Source organism: Hevea brasiliensis, chromosome 11, assembly GCF_030052815.1.
Source record: "Hevea brasiliensis isolate MT/VB/25A 57/8 chromosome 11, ASM3005281v1, whole genome shotgun sequence".
Lineage (NCBI taxonomy): Eukaryota > Viridiplantae > Streptophyta > Magnoliopsida > Malpighiales > Euphorbiaceae > Hevea > Hevea brasiliensis.
The window spans coordinates 843,028-867,336 of NC_079503.1; the positions used below are offsets into that span (position 1 = coordinate 843,028).

The 24,309-nt window shown below is 34.3% G+C and overlaps 3 protein-coding genes and 1 pseudogene across 3 annotated transcripts; 1 reads left to right on the forward strand and 3 right to left on the reverse strand.

The window, feature by feature from the left end:
* The first annotated feature begins 9,518 nt into the window (after positions 1 to 9,518).
* Positions 9,519 to 11,304, forward strand: LOC110671594 (aspartyl protease AED1). The gene is made up of 2 exons (XM_021834092.2): positions 9,519 to 9,663; positions 9,955 to 11,304. Exons 1-2 carry the CDS (start codon positions 9,519 to 9,521, stop codon positions 11,139 to 11,141), a joined length of 1,332 nt encoding a protein of 443 aa, XP_021689784.2. The 3' UTR covers positions 11,142 to 11,304.
* Positions 11,305 to 11,573: 269 nt separating this feature from the next.
* Positions 11,574 to 14,214, reverse strand: LOC110671662 (aspartyl protease family protein At5g10770-like). Its single transcript, XM_021834197.2, has 3 exons — positions 13,786 to 14,214; positions 12,713 to 13,165; positions 11,574 to 12,646 (listed from the first exon to the last, which is right to left on the reverse strand). The coding sequence occupies exons 1-3, from the start codon at positions 13,988 to 13,990 to the stop codon at positions 11,823 to 11,825; spliced, it is 1,482 nt and encodes a 493-aa protein (XP_021689889.2). The 5' UTR covers positions 13,991 to 14,214; the 3' UTR covers positions 11,574 to 11,822.
* A 2,377-nt stretch (positions 14,215 to 16,591) lies between these two features.
* On the reverse strand, positions 16,592 to 20,576 carry LOC110671281 (aspartyl protease family protein At5g10770-like; annotated as a pseudogene).
* A 1,473-nt stretch (positions 20,577 to 22,049) lies between these two features.
* LOC110671287 (aspartyl protease family protein At5g10770) lies at positions 22,050 to 24,068 on the reverse strand. Its single transcript, XM_021833708.2, has 2 exons — positions 23,852 to 24,068; positions 22,050 to 23,433 (listed from the first exon to the last, which is right to left on the reverse strand). The coding sequence occupies exons 1-2, from the start codon at positions 24,030 to 24,032 to the stop codon at positions 22,211 to 22,213; spliced, it is 1,404 nt and encodes a 467-aa protein (XP_021689400.2). The 5' UTR covers positions 24,033 to 24,068; the 3' UTR covers positions 22,050 to 22,210.
* Positions 24,069 to 24,309: the final 241 nt, after the last annotated feature.

The window sequence follows — 24,309 nt, forward strand, 5'->3', positions numbered from 1 at the left end:
ACCGAGACTTGCATAAGGAGAGTGCACGGCTTATGCACTTTTGCATGACCACAATTCCTACACTTTCATTTTTAGCCGAAACTTGCATAAGTCAGCGCATAAGCTATGCACTCTTGCATAATCAATTTTTCACACCCTTTATCTTCCACCGAAACCTGCATAAGAGAGTGCATAAGTTATGCACACCCATTCTCCCCTTATGCAGTTTTACACATGTCCTGTTCAAATCAAAATTTTTTTTCGGCATCCACTTTCCCACCTCCACTTCCCGTCTTTTCTGTTCACGCCTATCCCTCCACATCCATTTATTCTGGCATTACTCTTCCCCTTCTTCTCCACTCCTCTTTTTGCCCCCTTTGCCCTAACACCCCTCTGCATCTTTTACTCTCTCCATCACCTCTTCCATTTTCACCATCGACATCCCCATGGAATCGCCTCCTCATTCCCCTCAAACCTCCCCTCTCCAAGTCTTGCCCTTGGCAATGCGGCCTCCCAACTCCGATTCCCCTCCACAAGAAACCCCTCCACCACCTCCCACAGCCACTTATAAGAGAAAAATCAGGTCGAAATCCACCCGACCCATGGCTTCTGCACCTCCTCTCTCAAAACATAAAGAACCACCCACCACTCCACCGTCAGAGCCTCCACCCAAAAACCCCAAAACTTCAGCCTCCACACAAGCCAAATCACCCTCTTCCAGCAAAAAGCAAATGTCAGCAGCATCACAGGTATCAAAACTACCTTGGCCCCTTCCTGATGCAGCTCACAAGGCAGCCTTTAAGAGACTTAAGGAAAGGAGGGTGCAACCCACTAGGTATATTTCTGCAGATGCCCTCCAATCAGTTGGTTTATTTGATAATGTTGTTGCCTACCTTGATGGTTTGGGTTGGATGGAATTTGTGCATAAGCAAGAAATAGTTTATCCAGCTCTAGTTTTGGAATTTATTTCCTCATTTTCTGCTACCCTGAAATTCCATGAGATAGACTACAAGCCAACTATGAAATTTAGATGTTTGGGGCAAAATAGAGAGCTATCATTAGACCAATTTCATAGCATCTTTGGGTTTGCAATTGATGGACTATTTAGGGTGCCATATATAGGGGTAGAGGTAGCAAACAAAGGTGTTTGGAATGCTGCTCAGTTTTGGAGGATTATCACAAACTAACCTCAGACTTTTTCTGCTGGCAGATCCAAAACCTCTCAAATACTAGACCCTGCACTTAGATTTATCCATAGGCTTATTCCTAGCACTATCTTGGGCAGAGGGACTAGTTCTGGTGCTGTTGGCAAATCTGAATTGTTCATGCTATGGTGTGCTTTTCACAAAGTCAAAGTTTCTCCTGGTTACTTCTTTTGTGAGCATGTGTTACATATTGCCACCAAATCCATAGGTGATATAGTCATGGGTGGGCTCATAACTGTTATAACCAAGCATTTTGGTTTTAATTCGCAAGAGCATCCACTACCAGCACTTTCAGACACTCTATATTTTAATGCTACACACCTATCCAAAATTGGATTCAGTTTGCCATCTTCTGACACTGCACAACCAGCAGTAGACACAGAACCCACTGCATAACCAGAGGCACAATCTGTCCCACCAGCCCAACAGCATTCTGCTGAACCTACACCACCCACTCAATCTGCACAGGACATCCCAGCAGATTCTGCACAGCCTACACCTTCTGCAGTTGAACCCTCTGCATCCACAGCACCTCCTCCCTTCAACACTAAAGCCTTATTCACCTATCTTGAAAGGCTTAGTGATAATATATATTTTGTGGATAGGAAGCTTGACACTGGTCTTGATACCCTCAAGGATCGTCATGATCAACTATTTGACTTTGTCATGGAAACCAGAGATAAGCAGAAAGAATTAAAGGAGATGATGAAGCAGCTCATGATTTTTCTGGGAATGCCACCTCCACCTCCATCACCTCCTCCAGAACCATCACTTCGACAGCAAACAGCTCCAACCAGTCCTTTAGCAGCATCTTTGGACAAGGGCAAAACAATAGAATTAGATTAGTTTCTGTTTTACTTTTGTTCAAACTTGTAGGAGTTTTTCTTTGTAGATATGTTGAAACAATTTTAATTTGTTTTGAATTCTGTTTTTCTTGAAGTTCTATTGGATGGCTATTACATTAGTTTTTCATTGATTTTCATTGCCTTTACTGCCCTTTTGTGCATATTTGTCCATACTCTGTATATATTTGCATGCTTCTACTGGTGTTTGCACATTTTTCCTTGCTCATCATCATGCAGCAGCTTTTGAATATACTGCACAGGCTGTGAATCCCCTTATGCAAATGTTTTTGCATAGCCTGTGCAGTCCTTTATGCCACTCATGCAGAACTGCACAAGCTATAATCCCCTTATGCAAATGTTCTGCATAGCCTGTGCAGTCCTTATTGCTACTCATGCAGAACCGCACAGCTTATGCACCCTACTTATGCACCTGTTCTGGACAGCACTTTATTCTGCATAACCTGTGCAGCTTCTTATGCATCCCCATTATCTCTTGAATTCTCATCTGCTCTATACCAGGTAACTCTTTCTTTTTGCTCATAAATTTCACAATTCCTGGTAACTACTCTTTACTTTGAGTTTTGATAATGCACTGCTTGAGACATTGAGGACAATGTCTAATTTTGAGTTTGGGGGTGCACATTTTGATTTTTGCTACATTTTTCACATTTTGAGTATAGGAACATCTCACCCCATTCCATTTACATATACTGTAAATATTTTACATATACATCCATACATACATATACATAACACATTTACACACACATTATACATCACTTAGAAATTGTACACATTGCACACAAATAGACAAATAGATTTCCTCCATTTAGTTAATGCATTATTCATTTTTAGGAATCATGCATCATGCATTAAAATCTTTTGCCAAATCCCTTGAGTATTGAAAATGTGTCTATGAGAGTGATTTGACTTACCTTTAGTTGGATTTGTGGATTGAAAGTTTCCTAAAAGGTGCAATGTTTTGAAGTGTCTATCCCTTGCCTATATCTTCTTAGCTAAAAAGCCACCCAACTAGTCCTTTAGAGATTGGAATGTTTAGAGGGAGTTATTGGATATAAGGTAGTCAAATGATGTCTCACCAATCCTAGAACAAATTTTCTAAACCTTTCAAGGCGAAATACCAGCTTGTACTTGAAAAGAGAGATGATTAGGCATTCTTTGATTTAAACCTTCTCATTTTAAACCTTTGGCCCTTTTCCTAATTAAAATTGACCCTTGCAAACCCCTTTGAGCCTTTTTATTCCTAATTTTTCTTAAAACCCTTATTGCTACCTAGCCATTGAACCAAACACTCCAACCCTTTTCATGAGAATAATTATTTATAATATTAGGTACATAAAAAAAAAAGAAAAGAAAAAAAAATACAATAAAAGGGAGAAGAAATGCTTGTCATCTTGTAAAAGTGCTAGTATATGTGCTTTTCACTATTGTCATTCAAAATGAAAGAAATCCACCCAAAGTATTAAAAGAAATGAGCTTGGGGGTGGCAATTTTAGGGACAATCATCAAAAGAAAATGCAAAATACAAGTTTAAAGTATCAAAATGTCCCTCCATTTTTATGTGTTTTGTAAAATATGCTAGCACTTGACAATTCTCATTGCGTATTTCTCCCCTCTCTCTCTATATATATATAAAAAAAAAAAAAGAGAAAAAGAAAAAAATATATATAATAAAATAAGAAGTGTACCTTATGTTGTCAATATTGAAAATATTCTCATGCTTTGAATCCTTTTTACCCATTTTTCTTCTTAGCCTCATTTTTGAACCCCATGGCCCCATTACATCCCTAAAAAGACCTTTGATCTCTTGATAGTACTTGCTACATTAGTGGAGATAGGAGTAGGGAATTTGCGTATGGGATTGAAAAATTATCCATTCATTCATTTAATTCCATCATTCTATATAGAGACACTTTGACTATTGATTGTCCTAGAATTCCTTTTGAGCATGACTCTCTCTTTTGATTGGTTGGTTTGGGAATTTTGAATGATAATTGACTTGATGGCTAAGCGGTGAAAGCTTGGATAAGCATTAGATTCTTTGCAATTTGAAGGATGGGTATATGGATTGCTGGTATGGCTAAAGGTGTGTTAAGTTACTTTAATAGGTGATTTTCATAGCTCTTTGGATAAGGCACCCCTAAAAATTGCATCACATTTTAAAGTTTGCTTGAGGACAAGCAAAAGCTTGAGTTTGGGGGTATTTGATGCATACATTTTGCATAGTCATTTAGGTTTAATTTCATAGCTATTTTATTTGATTATTAGTCACTTTTAGCTAATTTTATTAGTTATTTAGTTAGTTTTTCATAATTGCCAATTTTAGATTAATTTGTAATTTTCACTTTGTTTTATAGGAAAAATGGTATTTTTGAAGGACTAAAAAGAAATTTTGCCATTGAGGAGTGATTTCTACAGCCAAAGATGTCAAAAACAAGTTTCAAAGTTGAAATATGCATTGGCTAAATTGCGCATAACTTGCCGTATAAGTTATGCAGATCTGCATAAGGAGAAGAAACACTGTTCCAATACCTGCCGAATTGTGCATAAGGAGAGTGCATAGCTTATGCAGATTCACGCCTCCCTTATGCAATCTCACGAAATTGTGCATAGCTTATGCGCTTGGTCATGCAGTTTCGCATAAGAGAGCCAGAAACCAGCCGAAAACTACATAAGGGACTGCATAACTTATGCAGTCCACTTATGCAGTCCTACAAAGATTTCATTAATGAGCTGGCAGAAGATTCCCTCAGAAAATCACACCTCAAACTCACCATTTTAGGGCTCCATGTCAGAAAATGTTATAAAAAGGACCCTTATCCCATTTTAAAAAAGGAAGAAAGAAAGGAAGAAAAGAGAGAGGAGAGGGCAGCAGCTGAAGAGTCACAATCATCTCCCACACCATTTCCAACCAGATTTGGAGATTTCTTTCTTTTCTTACATTTTTCCTACCTTTCTAGAGTTGGACTTATTGTTTCTTAGCTTAGATTAAAGTTTTATTTCCATATTAACTCAGAATATCTTGTAAATATTATGGGTAGTGAGTAGTTTTATTTTAATTCTGGAGTAAGGGTTGTAATATTTGAGATATTTTGTGGATTTTGATTGGGTAATCCATATTTTGTGGTCTTAATGAGTTTTATTCATTTCTTGTGTGCTTAATGACATGCTTAGTGTAGGATCCCATTAAGTGATGTTCTTAATCCATGGTTGAGGCACCGAAAGGAGAAAGCCTTGTGATAGATAATCAAGAAATTGGACTTAATTAACTTAGATCTAGAAATAGACTAAGGATTAAGAGGATTTACAGATTAATTAAAGAACTTAATGGGTTTTAATTAACTCTAACTTCACGAAAGTAGGATTAGATTGGTTAAGGCACTCCTTGTCTCACTCGAAAGGGTATTCAAAGGATTTAAGAATTAATCTCCTTAAAACCCATAAGTTCCACAAGATTGGATAACCAATTTAAAATCCCAAACTCCGGAATCGGCTTTTTTATCATTGTTAATTTCTAATCAAACTTAATTGCTTGCCATTTTAAATTTTGCCATATTTCAACTTGCTTATTTCAATTTAATGCAATTTTAGTTTAATTAATACATTGTTGGATAGATTATAAATCTTACACACATAGAATTCACATCTCAATAGCCATCAATTCATTACTTTAATTTCAAAAATAGTCCAAATTAGTTAGAACTTTTATATCAAAAATTTAATCATTAACACAACTCCTCGTGGAAACGATATCTTTTCTATATTACTTGTACGACCTGTGCACTTGCGGTTGGGCCACATCAAGTTTTTCAAAAACTAGCTAGAAATCAAAGAAGTAGACCACAGTTTTTAGAAGCTCAGCAAAAGCTAAATATAGGTTTGCAGCAGCGACTTCTGAGGTTCTTTATTTAATTTCTCTTCTGGCAGATTTAAAGTTGAGATTCCTTAGCCTATACAATTATTTTTATAACAATATGTCAGCCATACACATCTTAAAGAACCCGATTTGTCATGAAAGGACTAAACATATAGAAATAGACTACCATTTCATCGGGGAGAAACTGCTACTTGGTGTCATTTAGCTTGAATATCTGAACACGAAAGAGCAAGTTGCTGACTTGTTTACAAAGGCTTTACATCCTGCACAATTCAAGCATCTTTTGAGCAAGTTGAACATAAGCAACATATATTTCAACTTGAGAGGGAGTATCAAGCTAAGCAAGAGAAAGAATAGCTAAAGAATTGTAGTAGAGCAATAAGTTGAATTAGTTTAGCCTGACTAATGTAAATTATTTAGTTAACTAATTTCATTATCTTTAGGTAGTTGAGAGCTGTTATTTTTCTTTTCTCTTTTGGTTGTATATAAACTAAAGATTAGTCATTCAATAAAGTAATTTTTGTGCTTTCCACCTTATTGCTTCCTCTGTAATACACACTGAAGACAGAGCCAAATAGGGAATCTTTGAGCCGTAAGTGGTGCACTTTTAGGCCCTCCTAGCCATTTAAGGGACTGAATGTCTACTGAAGATATTGGTAATGTCTCCAAAAGTTACCAAACCACAAAAACAACTCATAGATGTTGGAAAACAGCCCATACAAAGTAACCCTGCACATTAGGAAGCAAATCTCTTGGTGAAGGTTGAAGCTGATATGTAGACAATTGAAAACCTCATCTTTTACCATTGGTCTGCCACCAAAAAAAAAAAAATAAATCCATATTTATAGCCCCATTCAGAGGGAGGAGAGAAAACCCACTCTCTAGGCAAAGTAGAAAAGCCACCCTTACCCAAAAGGGGTAGGAAAAGTCGATGAATCTGACAGCGAAGTGAGGCTTGACCATAAGGAGAAAGAAGTCCTTTCATAGAAATTTCTCTTTCCGATGAAAGGAGAAAGGTTCACCTCTTTACTTTAGTGATGTCAATACCATAAAAAGATATGCTTTTGAATTTTGGTGATAATGGAGTGAATTTCACATACTTTGGGAGTTAAAAGGTCATAAAAATACTGAGGTTTTTTGCTTGAAATTTACTGCAAAGAAAGAAGAAAGTGACTTCAATATTATCAGCAGTCATCAACAAAGAAAGGTAAACATTTTGTATGATCTCCAAAATGGAAAATTAGGATTTGGGATGGGTAATTCTAACCATTAATGACCATATTTGTATGCAAAATCAGAATGTTTACTTCTTAATTAAATAAAATATCAATTTTCTTCCAAGTTTGGTAATCAAAGGAGGAGGAATATAATTAGTATCACTGCTCATCTCATTCTAAAAAAACTACTAGATTTCCTAGCTTCCAAACATGTTTTACCCCACACTTTTAAATTAGAGAATCGAGATCCGTCAAAAAATTCAAGGGCATAAGATTTATAATATCCTAGTGATAAGCACCCAAATGAACATTGCCTAAGGATGCAGACCTCTAATGGAACTCGAGGATCATTAACACCAAAATAAGTTTTCTTTGAATAAAATAAGATGCGATCTCTATGAAAAAGAAAGAAGCACCAGAATATATATTCAAAGAGGAACAGATCAAGTGTCAACACAATAACCCAATTTGTGGGAGATTACATTGATCATCAAGTAAAATAGGCAAGTGATCAAGTTGCCTAAGTTCTAGTTCTTCCAAAAACTAGTAAGAAAGAAAACTCAAACTCTCTCTAATGGAGGCTCTCATATGCAGCAGAAATGAAAAACTAAAGGAAGCAGATGGTATTCTCTTCCTTACAAACCTAGGATTACAGAAACACAAGTTGAAAATGTTAAGACAAGAGTTACAAATAATTGTGCCATATTGGCTATCCTAACAAGAATAGTAAGTATATTAATTATAAAGACAAAAGATGGCAGCAACATTAATTACAAAAAGGCAAAAGGTGGCAACAATTGGTCCCTCTTTGTGACAGAATATTGAGGCCCACTTGATCAAAAAGTAACTCTCTTTAATTCAAATGAACCAATGAGCTCCCTCCACGTGGCGTAAACCCTACAAACACCTAAGTTGCTGCCAAGTGGACTCCAAAGTGGCGTGAGGCATGTCCAAAGTGATTGGTGACGTCGCAATGGAAGCTGACATGATAGGTGACGTGGCCGGTAACATGGCAATAGAAGCTCCAACTTGGCACATGGTGATCCACTTAGATTCTTGGAGCAAGCAAGCTAGGCCTCTCTTATGCAGCTCCTCTCCTAAGCTAAAAACCATTTTATGGTCCATGAGCATGCTTTGAATTTGCTTAGCTCTCGCCCTAGTGATTGCCCCTTTGAAATGTGGTGGTGCTCCATGATGATCCTCATCACCTAGATTCCTTTATTGAGACAATCATTATTAATGTACTTGGCTCTTTGCCCCTTGCAAATTTAGCCAAGGAATTTTAGCCAATTTCCATGGTTGTATGCATCTATATGTGCATCCATGCTCATTTTAATAGAAAATTTTAGCATTGATTTGACAATATATACATATGTGTATTATTTATTATAATACTTGAGAACCTTTTTCTTTAACATATTTTGTAAAGGATTGTGTTTAATAAAATGAGATTTATTTTAATTTATTAGAATTTAATTAAAAATTTTACACATCGAAAATTAATTTTAATATTATTAAATTAAAATTTATTGATAATGATGATAAGTGAACTTAGAAAAAAATTAAGTCATGATAGAAGTCATTATTAGAGAGACCACCCTAATGATTAAGTTAGCCTAAAGAAAAGAGAATGCTCAAAATGAGATCATCATGACATATCTCAAACTTTCTACTTAAGTTCTTGAGAAAACCAAAATTCCCACCGTTAAAAAAGTTTCATATTTCTTAGATTAATAAGTCTTTCAATTCCATCAGAATTCTTTTATTTAAGGACTTGAATGTTACAAAGTGATATACTTTTAACAGTGGAATCGAGTTAAATTAGTCATGACTTCAATTATTTTTTTGCTAGATTATACTTTTACTTAATACGCTCCATCCTTTCAATATTAATATAAAATAGTATCAATAATAAAATAAAAATTTAATAAATTCATAAAAATTAAAGAAATTATTAAATACTTTTAGCGTACATGCATCTTCATAATTATATATAGTTCATTTTTCATATTTTTAGAATAATTGAAATTTTATAAATATAAAAATTACCTCCATGCGGTATTGTTCCGTCAAGCTTTCGCCCATTGTGAAAAGGTCTCCACTGCTGTCTCCGCATGAGTATGGGGCGTGAATTGCGGATGCGTATTAACGTTGCGACAAAGATCATCGCCCAACCGGACAAGGTTGAAGACTTGAAATTGAAAGGATCATTGCTCAATATTTCTGTGGCTATTACTGGAAGTGGTGAAAGTGAAAGGGCCCTTGAGAGACTTGCACTGCTTTGGGAATCAAAAGTCTTTTGCACACTTTTTACTCGAAAATCATGGTTATAAATTCAACTCTTTTTCTATGCACAATATATCAAATTATTCCTATGGCTCAATCTCATCATCTCTCCGCCATTTGCCCTTTTCTCTTCTACTCTGCCCTGTTTTTATCCTGTGTTTATGGAGCCAGGGAGCTAGCGGAAATCAACCCTCTCTTGCCACCTGCATCGCCTTGCTTCACTTCTGCAAAAGGTCTCCCATCCTTTTTTTCTTTTTCATATTTTTTACTTTAATTAATATTTAAACTTAAGATTTCATAATTGTGCACATGACTTCAATTTTATTTGCCTAAAAGGCATACACTTCTTTAATTAATTGTTTTTTACTAAATATTTTTTATTCATTTGAATTTGACTTTGACTTTAAATGTAGTTTAAAATTAAGACCAATCTTAAAAAATAGTTCTAATACTACTCAATTAAAACATATTGGTAAGCGAATTATATTTTTTTCATAAAAGGGATTAACTTTTCGGTCCTGCAGGGCAATTTCAGGGTCTGCAGATAGTCAACAAATATGAACCCTGCTCCTCGCCACTCAGCCTGGAGAAATCACGACCCAATCAGGAAGTTCTTCTCCAAGATCAATTTAGAGCTCGTTTATTGGATTCCCTGGAAGTGGTTGATGAATATGGGGAAGGGATTCAATTGCCTCTAACCTCAAGAGGTGATGGCAACTTTTTAGTAACAGTCGGTGTTGGCACCCCTAAACGTGATTTTACCTTGCTTTTTGACACAGGAAGCGATGCCACTTGGATTCAATGCGAGCCTTGTTCTGCGGGTTGCAATCACCAGATCCCCATTTTTTATCCCTCCTCTTCTTCTTCTTTTTCAAATGCCATTTGCAATATTACTTGTGACTACTCTATGAACTATCATGATGGGACATATTCTAGTGGTTATTATGTTGTTGATACCCTTACCATACAATCTGATCTACATCCTAACTTCATCTTTGGTTGTGCTCAGAAAATTCATGGAGATTTTGGTGGAGCAGTTGGGTTGCTCGGCGTTGGTCCTGGAAATTTATCTTTAGTGGCTCAAACTGACACGGGCTATTTTAGAGTCTTTTGTTACTGTCTTCCAGCATCAGAGAACTCTGCTGGGTATCTTTCGTTTGGTGTCCAAGCATTTGAAAATTGTCAACCTGATGAAAATAAGTTGATACCAATCTCACTTGGTTTAAACCAAAACGCATATAGTTATTTTGTGACCCTTACAGGCATAACAATTGGCCAACAGAGATTAGACATATCTGGCAATGTATCTTCACCACTAAAAGCCATTATAGACTCAGGAACCTCCATCTCTCGCCTACCATTTTCCTTGTATTCTGCCCTTCGCCAAGCATTTCGGAGATTGATGTCCCAATACCCTACTGCTTCTCCATCGCAAAATTTCGATACATGCTATAACCTTGAGGGGCAAAACAATTGGACACCACCAAAAATGGTGCTACATTTTGAAGGTGTGGATCTAGATTTGGACCCATCAGCGGTTACATTCAGAGAGAAGGATAATAATGCTCAGGTTTGCTTGGCTTTTATGGCAAACGAAAATGATAGTGACTTAACAATAATAGGTAATCAACAACACCGCGAGATGAACGTTTTCTTTGACATCAGTAATCAAAAGTTGGCATTTACAAGCGGTGGTTGCTCAAATTGGTAACCGGCAAATCATTGCCAAAATCCTGCTAGTTACTATGAGCTAATCAGCTGATCCAATCTGCTCATTTTGCTTCTGTTTTATAAGTGTATTATAATAATTAGTCCTTTCCCATTAGTAATGGGTTCACTTGCATTTTTTTCTCTGTATTGCCCTTAATTAAGAACTGGACTTCTCTTATATCTATGTGCTGGGTGAAGGCTGTTAAACTTTCTTTTTTTTTCCTTGTACTCTGGTTTTATCTTTGGTTTTGGAAAAAAGTCTTTCAAGTTTTTTTCACTTAGCATGATTTATTATAGTTGAAATTTATGGGTTGATCTATCAAATATAGTTTTAGTCATGATAAAATTTTCTAGACTCTATTATTAATAAATTTTATTTATATAAAAAAAAAGCTAAATGGGTAACCATGTATCTCCTGAAATTAATATATAGTATTTCCAATTTTCAGGTTTTGATCAACTATTTAATTATACACAGGTATTAATTTATGGCTAATTATACAATAACCACAACCATTTTTGAGCTTTGATCACTCTTGGTTAATTGTGCCATAAGGCATGCTCAATCCTCTTTCCTGAGGTTATTACGTACCATAAGCTTCTACATAATCCTGTTGGCTATTTCCTAAACTTCGTTCAATTTTTTTTAGGTTGAGACTTTTTCCCCCTTATCTTCTTTTAGCTAGCTACAACCACCAGGAGCAAATCCAATTCTTCCCTTTGCAAGATCATGGACCACCTCATAGCTCTTTTGCTGAGCATTTCCCAAAATAGCAATATCGCTATCATCACTAGTCGATGCAAAAGCCAGGCACACCTTCTCCAGGCCCTTTACGGCGATCATAATCCCTTGCAATTCTACCCCGATCTCAATCCCACCTTTCAAGAAAATGCTAATCTTGGGCACGTAAACCTTGTCATAATCGCTAAAATCATAGCATGTGTCCAAAATGGAGACCCCGTCAGTCATGGGATAATCTTTCATAAATTCTTGAAACGTAGAGCTTAGTACAGAATAAGCTGTGGGCTGCAGCCGAGTGATGACTGTACCGGAGTCAATGATGGCGCCGGCCTTAGTAAAAAATGAAGCATTCACGGATAGTTTTCGGCCACCGACGCTTATTCCAGTGATGTCAATGCCATAAAAAGGGGTGTTTTTGAATTTTGGTGATAGCGGAGTGAATTTCACAGACTTTGGGAGTTTGCCACCGAAACTGAGGTGGCCGGTTGAGCTCAAGAGAGTTGGTATACAGTACGAAAAGAGCTTTTTGTATTTGCTGGCTGTTTGAAATGCTAAAGATAACTTGCTGCGTCCAAGTCCTAGCAAACCGGCTGATTTGCCAAGGAGGCCGTCGTTTTCTTGGCCGCAGCCGAATAAGAAATTTTTGAACACATCAGATGATGAAATGGTCAGCTTTTCCGTAGCAAAAAATCCCATGGAATAGGAGCCATCGCCATACGCCACTTGGTAGAGACATGTTGAGGAAGAGCAACCCTTTGCGCCACCTGCATGAAATTTCTCAGGTTCTCATCTTTCTGAAGTTCCCATCGAAAAATTGCGCAAGGAATTACCTGCTTCGCGGATTAAATTGCAAGAAGCTGAAGAACAAGAAACATTTTTGTAGGAGGAGGACTTCCGTGGATCAAACTTTGGTTGAGCTTGCCGGTAGCAAGATCCTACGCATGGCTCGCATTGTGTCCAAGTAATGTCGCTGCCAGTGTCAAAAACAAGCGTAAATTCCTTTTTTGGCGTTCCAAGAGCCACGGTAACAACGTAATTGCCGGTGCCCATGTCAATTCCAGACTGGATAGGCACCGTCGTCTGCATCTCCTTGAAAGCACTAGACAACTGGCTTTGGTATCTGGAAAATCTAGCATGGATTGAATCCACTCGAACTTGGTCTTGAAGGAGCATTTCCTCATGATAAGAGGAAGATTTTTCTGTCTTGTTCTTATCATGATTCAGTGCAAAGCATGGACCGTGCTTATGCACTAATTCTAAGGATAAGCCTTTGTTATGATCAACTGAAATATGAAGAATTAAATGGTCATCATTAGATTAGGATACTGAAAATTAACTACTGTTTTAAAATAAATGATAAATTTTAAATAAATAATGCAATGGTTTACAAACATCAATTCACTATAGTAATTCTTACCCGCGCATACACCCAATCAACTAACAATTTATCATTTTGATTAAAATTATGATAGGTCTCTCTTAAAAGTACATGTAAATAGTTTTCTATTGATTGAGTGTTTATACAACTTAGTATAGGTAAAAAATTTCTGATTAAATAAGAATTATTTGTTCGTTAAACTTAATTATAATTAAAATCATGATGAATAATTTTTTGAATATATATCAATTAAAGAGGTAATTTTAGGATACCATTTGGTTTAGCAAAACTAAATCAATAACCACAATAATTGTGTTAATAAGAAAAACTAAAATATATTGATATCCCGAATTTAAGTACTAATCAAAGTCATATTAATAAAAAAATAATATCACATTAATTTTAAAAAATTCAATAATTTTAAGAAATAACTAAAATATGGAAATAATTTTCTCAATCTTTCCAGTAGTCAAATCCAAACATAAACAAACGTAACAAGATAGAGGATTTAAATCAATTTTTAACCTTTAGAAGATTGGTTGCAGACATCTGCTGCCAGAAAAGAAGTGACTTTAGCATTGTGGGCATCAAAAGATTTTTGCAAACAGCAACATGGATACAGAAGAAGTAGAAGAAGGAAAGCATGATGGAAAGAAGTGAGGGAGGTGGAAGACAGGGGACTGGTGGCCATGGTGATCTTTCTTTTAGTTAGTTTCTCACAACTGATCATGAAGCTCACACTGCCGTTTTGATAGCTTGGCTACCCTCCTATATATAAGAGCTGTGGAAGAGCAATTATCAATATTGAATATTAATGGAGATTTTATATAATAAAAAAGAATTTGTGGAAGCGCAACTAAACAAAGATGGTCTTATCTCTATTATAGTCTCATCTTTATTTCTTTTGTTCCTGTCCACCTAGTTCCATTGGAAGGCAATGATGATTTCTCTCGCTTGACCAACTTATATTCATGAGCTTGTTCCTCTAAATTAGCTTAACGGAGCCTTACAAAGACTCAGACACAAGAAGTTGTCAGTATATATACATATAATTTAAACTTAAGCATTTTTTAATATATTTCACTCATAATTTAAATATTTTTTATAATTTTTTAATAGTTAAAAAAAATTAAAAAAATAAGCCATTAATTTTTTATTTTAATTGAGTTAAAAAAAATAACTTTTTAATTTTTTCAAATATGAACTAATTAAATTAAGAAGTCAGTGACATATATATATATTATTTAAATTTAAGCCTCTTTTAATATATTTTATTTATAATTTAACTTTTTTTATAATTATTTTTTTAATACTTAAAAGAAAATTAAAAAAAAAAGTCATTAATTTTTAATTTTAATTAGAGTAATAAAAAACTTTTTAAGTTTTTCAAATATGAACTGATTAAATTTTTTATTTAATTGTGTCAATAAATAAATATATTTCAAGAAATCAAATATAAAAGCTTATTGAAAATATATTTATATTTAACCTACTCCAAATAAAATTTAAAATTTAATCGCCCCTGTCAACTCCTTTGGATCAAACTTATAGCCACCATATTGTTTATAGAATTTGTTTAACATTATTATTAGAATTTTTATTAAGAAAATTAGTTTTTAAAACCACAATTTCAAACTTGGCCTTCAACATTCAATTTTGGCGGTACGTTTTGGAAATAGAATAAAAATGGAAATAAATACATAGCAATTACAAAAATTATACTAAAATCGAATACGTTAATTTCATAAAAATTGAAATTATTAAAAAAATAAAGATATTATAAAAACTTAGTTTTTTTTTCGTATTAAATAAAAAAGAAATACTTATTAGAGGGAAGAAATAAATTATATGATGGAAATACAATAGCATTAGGGTGGTCAAGGTCAAGCACTATATAGCTGCATATGATTACTCCATGAAATAGCTACAACACATAAAAGTAAGATTATTGGAGGGCATGACAATAACATTGAGTCAACCCAAGTATAGTTGATAAGGCAAATCCCAACTCTTCAAAGTGGAAGAAATAAGTTAATTAACTAAAAGTGGGAGAGATTTGAAATCTCTTAATTAAATTTGAGATAATATGAGTGATGCACTACAAGTCTACAATTGGGATGGAAAATGGAAATATCAAATGAATCCTTCCCCTCCTTTATTTAAATCCATAACTAGAATTGGGAACTAGCAGCAGTCCACGTCTAAGCCGAACCATCTTGGCAATTTCGTTGATGCCTAACATGAGACAGTGTAATTAAGTTTGTTGACTTAAATTGCGGCACACTATTTGTCTCAATTGTGGGAGACTGAATTGAGAAGACTGTTTGAAGTTGGAATCTTTATCTAATAGGCCTCAATTTGATTTGGGGTTTTGGCTATTGCTTGTTGTTGGGATTTGGGTTTTGTCTTCCCAAAACCCAACGTGCTTGTTTTAACAAGAATGTAAGCAGAAGGATTGGGCCTCAAGCCTCAAGGTGTGCAAGTTTAAAGGTTGGCTGCCCCAGGTTGACTTGATGGTTTGAAATGGGATCAGATCGACACACAAAAACTATGGGGATAAGTAATGAGCCTGCCTGTTTTAGTCTTAGCTAGCTTGAATGAATTAATGATTTATTTGGTTCATGGAACACAATAGAAATGGGAATGAAATATTTATTCATTGTAATAGCTCTTTCTATATTAAAGGGATATATTTCAATATTTCTCTTTAAACTTTAGAGATTATAATAGAATTATCCTCAAACTTAAAAATGTAATATAAAATTTTCTAAACTTTGAAATTTTACTTAATAAATTCTTTTGAATTCTCAGTAGCTAGTCTATGCAATTCAGAATAACAGTAACATGAATAATTCTCTCTTCTCTATGTGATAGTAGTAAAATCATTTATAATTTTTTTCACAAATTAATTATAAAAGAATTTTAATCGTATAAAATAATGAAATACTAATATATAATAACTAATTAGAAAGATTATGCCTTAAAAAAAAAACAATCATTAATGTTATTGCTATTTTAGATTATCCACGTTAATAGAGTGTTGTTTATAAACCATTTATTTAGAGTAAAAAAAAAATTATTGTATAAAATTTTAAAATTCAAAGAATTTTATGTTATATTTTTAGGTTCTGTTACAATCTGAAAAAACTATTAAAATTTATCCATGCTTAAGAGTAATTAGCTTATTTTGGTTTTAATTTTAATAATTGTTTGCCTTGTGCTCCTCCTCCATGCCAAAACCAAAATATTCATTGACGACAAATCCACATAAATAGTCATGTAAGTAATTAAACATTATAATTATATAATATATAAACCAAAAAAATATAAATTTAGTAATAAAAATAAATAAGAGTATATCACCTAAAATTGGAAGAAGAGATGAAGGAAATTTCTTAGCTCTAGCGACTCGGCACTCGATTGACCATCATTTTTGGTCTGTTCTGCATACATAATTGGCTTTATATAATTAGCATTTAGCATAATAGAAGCTGACTTAGAAGAATTAAATCAGCTACAAGCCTCAGGAGCAAACCCTACCTTCCCTCCATTTACATCGTAAACAACCTCAAGATTTTGCTGCTGCACATTCCCAAAGATCACTTTATCCCTCGCGTCGCTATTCCCAACGAACGCCAAACACATTTGCGCAATCCCTTTCACAACGAAGATTCCCGCTGTATCAATTTCAACATCAACTCCATTAAAAGACAACACAATACTTGGTACACTAATCGTTTCTTTTTTGCTAAAATCATAGCAAGTGTCCAGAACCAGTGTTGGTAGTGGCTTAGCCTTTGGACACTTGGACATTGCTTCCGTGAATGCTGAACGGAAAGCAGAGTAAGCTTCTGGCGACAGCTGTGTGAATGTAGTGCGGGAGTCAATAATCATGTCTGCTCTAGAAAACACAGACGCGGGGATTGAAAGTCTTCGGCCGTTAACAATGATTCCAGTGAGGCTGACGCTGTAAAAGATGGAATCAGAAGATAGCGGGATATATTTACCGGATTTTGATAGTGAGGTGCCGAAACGCGGGATACATTTAGGGGATTTTGATAGTGAGGTGCCGAAACTGAGAAAGCCGGTTTGGTCGAAGGCTGGGAGACAGGACGAAAAAACGTTGTGGTATTTTGAAGCCGTTTGGTTGACAATGGATAACTTACCTTGGCCAAGACCAATCAAGCCGGCGACATTTTCGAATCCTTCATCAATCTGGCTACAAATGAAGTAGAAATTGTCAAATACGTCAGTGGCTCCTATGCTTAGCCTTTCTTCGCCCATGAATCCAAAAGTGTATGATCCGTCACCGTATAGGTGGCCGAACGCACATGTTAAGGAATGACGATCAGGACGGCCATAAGGGCAAATTTCTGAGTTGCAAGCAATGTTGAGATAGGAAGTGGACTTAGTTGTGTCGAAGTTGAAGGTATCGACGCCAGGCTTGCATCGCGCCCAAGTGAGGTCACTTCCAGTGTCGAAGATGAGCGGGAGATCCTTTTAAGGAGTGCCAAGTCCCACGTTGACAATGTAAACGCCTGAGCCAATGGAGAGATCGTAATCGAGCGGCAGTCTAGTAGCATCCATCGGCTTCACATCGCTGCCTCCGGAGGTCTTGGAGAGCTTTGAGCGGATTGAATCCACTCTTGATTGATCTTTAACAAGGATTTTCTCGAGATTGGGAGCATTTGCATTGTCTTGATTCGGCGGGGAACATGGCCGGTGCCTGTGAACTGTCTTAAGGGCTGCCCTGTTTTCTGCAACTGAACAATGATAGATGGATTTTGTATTATTGAATGAGATGATTGACTACATCAAATTAAGGGAGAGATCAATTGCATTATTGAGTTGAGTAATTGGAGTGTCGTTTTCATATATTGAAATTGTTGGAACGTTGGCTGCACTTGGAACTTTTCTTAGCAGCCAACAGTCGCCCTTTAGCAGAAATGTTTATGCTCATTGAAAGAAAATATTTCAGGACAAAATTAAAATGCTTAAATTTTTAGGAGCAGCTTAATGATAATAATGTTTAGTCACCTTTGGTAGAGTGTTTGCAAGCAGTTGATGGAAGCAAATCGCTGACTTAAATGGTATGAAGATGGTGGCTTTTTGCAATTTTTCTTCCTTCAAAAGCATGAGCGCCGTTTCCAAGAGAAGAGAAGGCATGGATAAAGGAGAAAAGCGTACAGGAAGCCACTGTGGAAGATGGAAGACATGGAAGCAGTAGCCACGGACCAATCTTCCTAGTTACTATGAAACACTTGCTTTGGTGCATTAATCCTATATATAAGCTAATGGTAAATGCTTAGCGTTTAAAGAATGGGCTCATCCTTATTAATTCAACTAATCTTTTGTTGCTTTATTGTAAATGGATAGATTAGGATCCTCACAAAAAGCTCAAATATTTACATCAATTTTATGACAATCAAACTATAATAGTTTATCTATATTTATTCTTAATGACATTTTTCCGACTGTAAACATGTTTTTTTTTCTTTTTTTCTTTTTACAAGTTCAAATTCAATGAAACCATAAATTTGAATCAAATCGTCGAATGACAGTTTGAGAGACGTTTCTTGAATCACCAGTCAAACTTCAATTTAAAATGATTCGAAAGACGGTTCGAAAAAAAAAAACGGTTCAAGACAATTTGGAGGGTGGTTTGAGAGCAGCTCGGAGAAAAATTTTATTGATTTGAAATTATGTTATATTTGTAAAAATATTTTATTTTTTTTAAGTCTTTCTACTAAAATAAAATAAGAAAAAAGATAATAAAATTAATTTATCATTTAGAAAAATTTAATAAGAAAATACTTGAACTTAATTAAAAATTAAAAATAAAATTGATTTTTTCTTAAAGAAATTAAAAAAAGGTACATGAACTTAATTTTATCCTCATATCCTCATGGAATTTAGAGTAATCAAAGTTTTCAATTCTATTGCTTTCCTTTTTCTAAAAATTGTATGGTAAAATATGATAATTAGAAAAAAGTATAAAAGAGAAAAAAAATAAAATAAAATAGAGGGTATTAAAATTTTTATTGAGGATATAAAATAATAATAGAATAATTGAGATAATATTGAAAATAATAAAATATAAAAATTGAGAAAGTATTAGTAATTAAATAGAGTATAAAATAATCGTCTAGAGAATTTGAGAGAAATTAAGAGAGTATTGGAAATAAAAAATAGTATAAAGAATAATTATGTTGAGAATTTGATACTTATATATATGAATTAGGAGTGAGGTGAGATATTTATTAATTTTTTTTATTTAAACAGCTGATTTGGTCCAATTCGAAATCAACAATTTAATCTGATTCGAAATCACTAATTCAAAATTTTTAAAAAATATGAATATAAATTAAATTACAGAAAGATAATTTTAATTCGGTTTGAAACTAATTTTAAATTTAATCAATTTTAATTTAATTTTAATCGAATTAATTCTAATTTAATTTAAAAAGACCACCCCTGTCTCCAAGCTAGAAATTGACCACTCATTTCTCTACTTTGATTGGCGCTTTTGACACACTTTAACAGCATTATTGAGGGCAAGTTGATGCACAGTAAAAATCGCAGGCGCCAGGAAATTTCCTTTCTATGCCGGTACGCTTTAAAAGGGCGAAATTCTTATAATTAATAGATTCGTTTAATATGTTATCTGCAAATTAAGCTAATTAATTATTTTATTATAATTATATAATTTAAATGTTAATTATCTATTTATATTTATGTAATTATAAATAAACATAAATAATATAAAATAATTTAATTAATTTATACTGTTAATGAGGTGATAAACTAGGCCTATCTAAAAAATTTTCCTTCAAAGTATTATATTTTCTCCTTCTCTAACTACTTTTTATTAAGCTCATGATTATATAAAAATAATCATTGTTAGTAAAATATTATAGTTATTTTAATAATTATCAATTATTTTATTAACTATTAACAGTTAGATATTATTTATTAGTGATTAATTATTTATATAATTATTTAAAATAAAAAATATTCAATAAAAATAACTGTTAGATTAATCGTTAAATATAAACATAACAATATTATTTTATTGATCATAATCAAAATGTTCTTTTAACTTTTAAAATCTTTTAAAAATTAAGATGTGTATTTTGATGAATCACTCTTTTCACCTTTAAATATTAATATAAATATTATGTCATTAAACAGTATAAACAAAAAAAATAGCATTTTAACTATAATCAAAATACTAAATGATACCCGAAAGCTATTGTTTGCTGGAATAGAATCTTAGTCGCTATTAATATTACTGTAAAGGGAGCAATCAAGATCATGATTACTGTTATTTCATCTTTTTGCTTAAAGTTGATTCACATGGAATACAACTTTGCTCCATCTCTTTTAGCAACTTCACATCAACCACTTGCTTATGTCTCCATATGCTATGCGAAACAGCGATAAACTGATAGAGAAAAGCAAATTCCTTACTTTGTTCTTGTACTAAAACAAAATTAACCAAAATATATATATATATATACTGATGCATGTCATAGGAACATTAGAAGAACAATTTAAAATGACTAGATATCTTTTTTTTTTCCTTCTTCATTTACTTTAAACTTTGGAATTATTGAAGGAAAGGTTTCCCTACTAATTTTAAAGTTGACCTATTGATAAAATAAATACATAAATAAATAAATAAACTTTATCACGTTTTAATAATTTTGTTCAATCATTTTAATTTTGATATAATTGACCAAAATTTCAAAATACAATTTTTTTTTGAAATTTTAAAAATTTTTTTTACTTTTATCCAATTTTTCTTGACGTATTCTTCGATTTCGTTTATAGTTCATCAAATCTTACCAATATCATTAATTACTTTCAAATTAACTTTATTTTGATATCTATGGTACATCAAAATTTTTATTCATTTGATTAAATTAGATAGTTTTAGTCACCCACTTTCTCTTTTCACTATCACAAAATCTCATTATTATTTTATACTTAATGATTACAAAAATTAAATCATTTAAAAGTTGATAAATGTAGTAATGTTGGTTCTTCACTTGTAGCTGTGAACAAGTTGAAAAATAGAGTTCAAAATTGGATTGATGAAAATTATATAAAATTTTTACCATTTTAGATATTTTGATTGATTTTGTCAAGATTGAAAATATTAGATAAAATAATTAAAATGTGATAAAATTTAACTTTTTTTTTTGTCAATAAACTTTTAAATTTCAAGCCAATAATTTAATTTTATTAATACAAATTTTATTTTTCAAATCGAAACAGAATTGAAGCAAATGGGAGCAAACCGCAGTCCAAAGCCTAATCCGAAGTGCCGAACTGGTCTTGGCAATTTGGTTTATGCCTAACATAAAAGCAGTGTAACTTTGTTGACCCAGCAGTTGTGGAAGACTGAATTGAGAAGAGTGTTTAAAGTGGAACCTATGTCTAATAGGCCTCAATTGCATGTGGGGTATTGCTTGATGTTACCATTTGGGTTTGGTCTTCTCATTTTAACAAGAGTGGAAATAAAAGGAATTTGGCCTTAAGCCTCAAGGTTCGCAAGTTCAAAGGTCGGAAATGGGGATCGGATCGATACATAAAAACTATGGGCTTAAGTAGCAAGTAATGAGCCTGCCTGCCTGCCTGTTTTAGCCTTAACTTTTAAATGAATTACTGATTTAAGTTTTTTTTTTTTTTTTCTTTTTAGTACTTTTTAAGTAAAAAATTGGATTACTATTTAAATTTTCTGGTTGAAATGGAACAAGCAGGATAGGACAGCAGAGGGAAAAAAATTACCAAAATAAAATAATTAATTTCTTTACTAAAGCTATATTAGGCAATTGATTGACCATTTTTTGGGTCTGCGCTGCATACATAATTGGCTTTATTTACTAGTGATTAAGCTTAAATAATTAGCATTTAGCATAATAGGAGTTGACTTGGAGGAATTAAATCAACTACAAGCCCCAGGAGCAAACCCGATCTTCCCTCCATTCACATCGTAAACCACCTCATAATTCTGTTGTTGCATATTCCCAAAAATCGCTATATCCCTCGCGTCTGTATTCCCAGCGAACGCCAAACACACTTGCGAAATCCCATTAGCAAAGAAGATTCCCGATTGATCAATTTCCACATCACCTCCATTAAAAGACAACGCAATCTTCGGCACCTCAATCGTTTTATATTTGCTAAAATCATAGCAAGTGTCCAGTATTGATAGTGGCTCAGCTTTCGGATACTTTGACATTGCTTCTGTGAATGCTGAACGGAGAGCAGAGTAAGCTTTTGGCTGCAGCCGCGTGATTACAGTGCCCGAGTCAATGATTGTGCCTGCTTTAGAAAACACCGATGCGGGGATTGAAAGCCTCCGGTTGCCAACAACAATTCCAGCGAGGTCGAGGCTATAAAAGTCGGAATTAGAAGATAGCGGGATAAATTTAGCGGATTTTGATTGTGAGGCGCCGAAACTGAGAAAGCCGGCTTTGCCAGAGACTGGGAGACAGTAGGAAAAAAGCTTCTTGTATTTTGAATCGGTTTGTGAGATGATGGACAACTTAGCTCGGCCAAGACCCATCAAGCCGCCGACTTTTCCGAACAATCCTTCACTTCTTTGGCTGCAACCGAAGGTGATATTGTCAAATACGTCTGCGGATCCTATGCTTAGCCTTTCATTGCCCACGAATCCGTAGGTGAATGATCCGTCACCGTATCGGACGCCGTACTCACATGTTGTGGAAGCACAACCAGGACGGTTACCTGTAGCGGAAGTGACATAAGAGCAAATTTCCGATTTGCAAGAAATGTTGTGATAGGAAGAGGACCTAGTTGGGTCGAAGGCATCGACGCCAGGCATGCACCGTACCCAAGTAAGGTCACTTCCAGTGTCGAAGATGAGCGGGAGATCCTTTGTAGGAGTGCCAAGTCCCACGGTGACAATATAATTGCCTGTGCCAAGGGAGACACCCCTATTGGCCGGTAGTCTAGTAGCATCTGTCTGCTTCACATAGCTGCTGTCTCCGGAGGTCCTGGAAAACTTTGAGTGGATTGAATCCACTCGGGATTGATCTTCAACAAGGATATTCTCGAGATTGGGAGCATTTGCATTGTCTTGAATCAGTTGGGCACATGGCCCGTGCCTATGAACTACCTTGAAGGCTGCCTTGTTTTCTGCAACTGAACAGTGATAGCTAGATTTGTTATTATTGTATGAGATGATTGATAGAATCAAATTAGGAGAAACTTTTTCCTAATACGGTTCACCGTTGACCCGATTCATATATAAATCTATGGTGAGACTCAAATAAAAAATAAGTAGAATTCATATTTTTACGTCTTAGTTCATAATGAGCATATCTAAACAAGTTTTCCCTTCAAATTAGTGGAGAGATTAATTGCTTTATTGAGTTGAGTAGTTGGCGTGTTGTTATCATATATTGAAATTGTTGGAAAGTTGGCTTCGTTTGGAAATTCTCTTAGCAGCTAACAGTCGTCCTTTTGCTGAACTATTATACTTATTGAAAGAAAATACTATTTCAGGACATAAAATGCTTAAATTTTTAGGAGAAGCTTAATGAGAATCATGTTTAGTTACCTTTGGTAGAATGTTTGCAAGCAGTTGATGGAAGCAAATCGCTTACTTGAATGGTATGAAGATTGTTGCTTTCTGCAATTTTTCTTCCTTCAAAAGCATAAGCGCCCTTTTCTAGACAGAAGAGAAGGCATAGATAAAGAAGAGAAGCATACATGGAAGACATTGAAGTAGTAGTAGCCATGGACACTTTTCCTGGTTAATATTAAAGTCTTGCTTGTGTGCATTTCTATTTATAGTGTGAGTTTTATGCATGAATTTTACCATAAATTATATTTTGAATTTGATGAACACAGTTTAAAAAAAAAAAATTCCTCTACCCAGTAATTACAGATCATACTTAGACCACTTCGAGGGGCAAATTGATAGACAAGGAAAATGATAGGCATTAGGAAGTTTCCTTTCACTTTTGAGGATAATTTTTCCACTTTTTTTTTATAATTATTTATTAAATATATAAG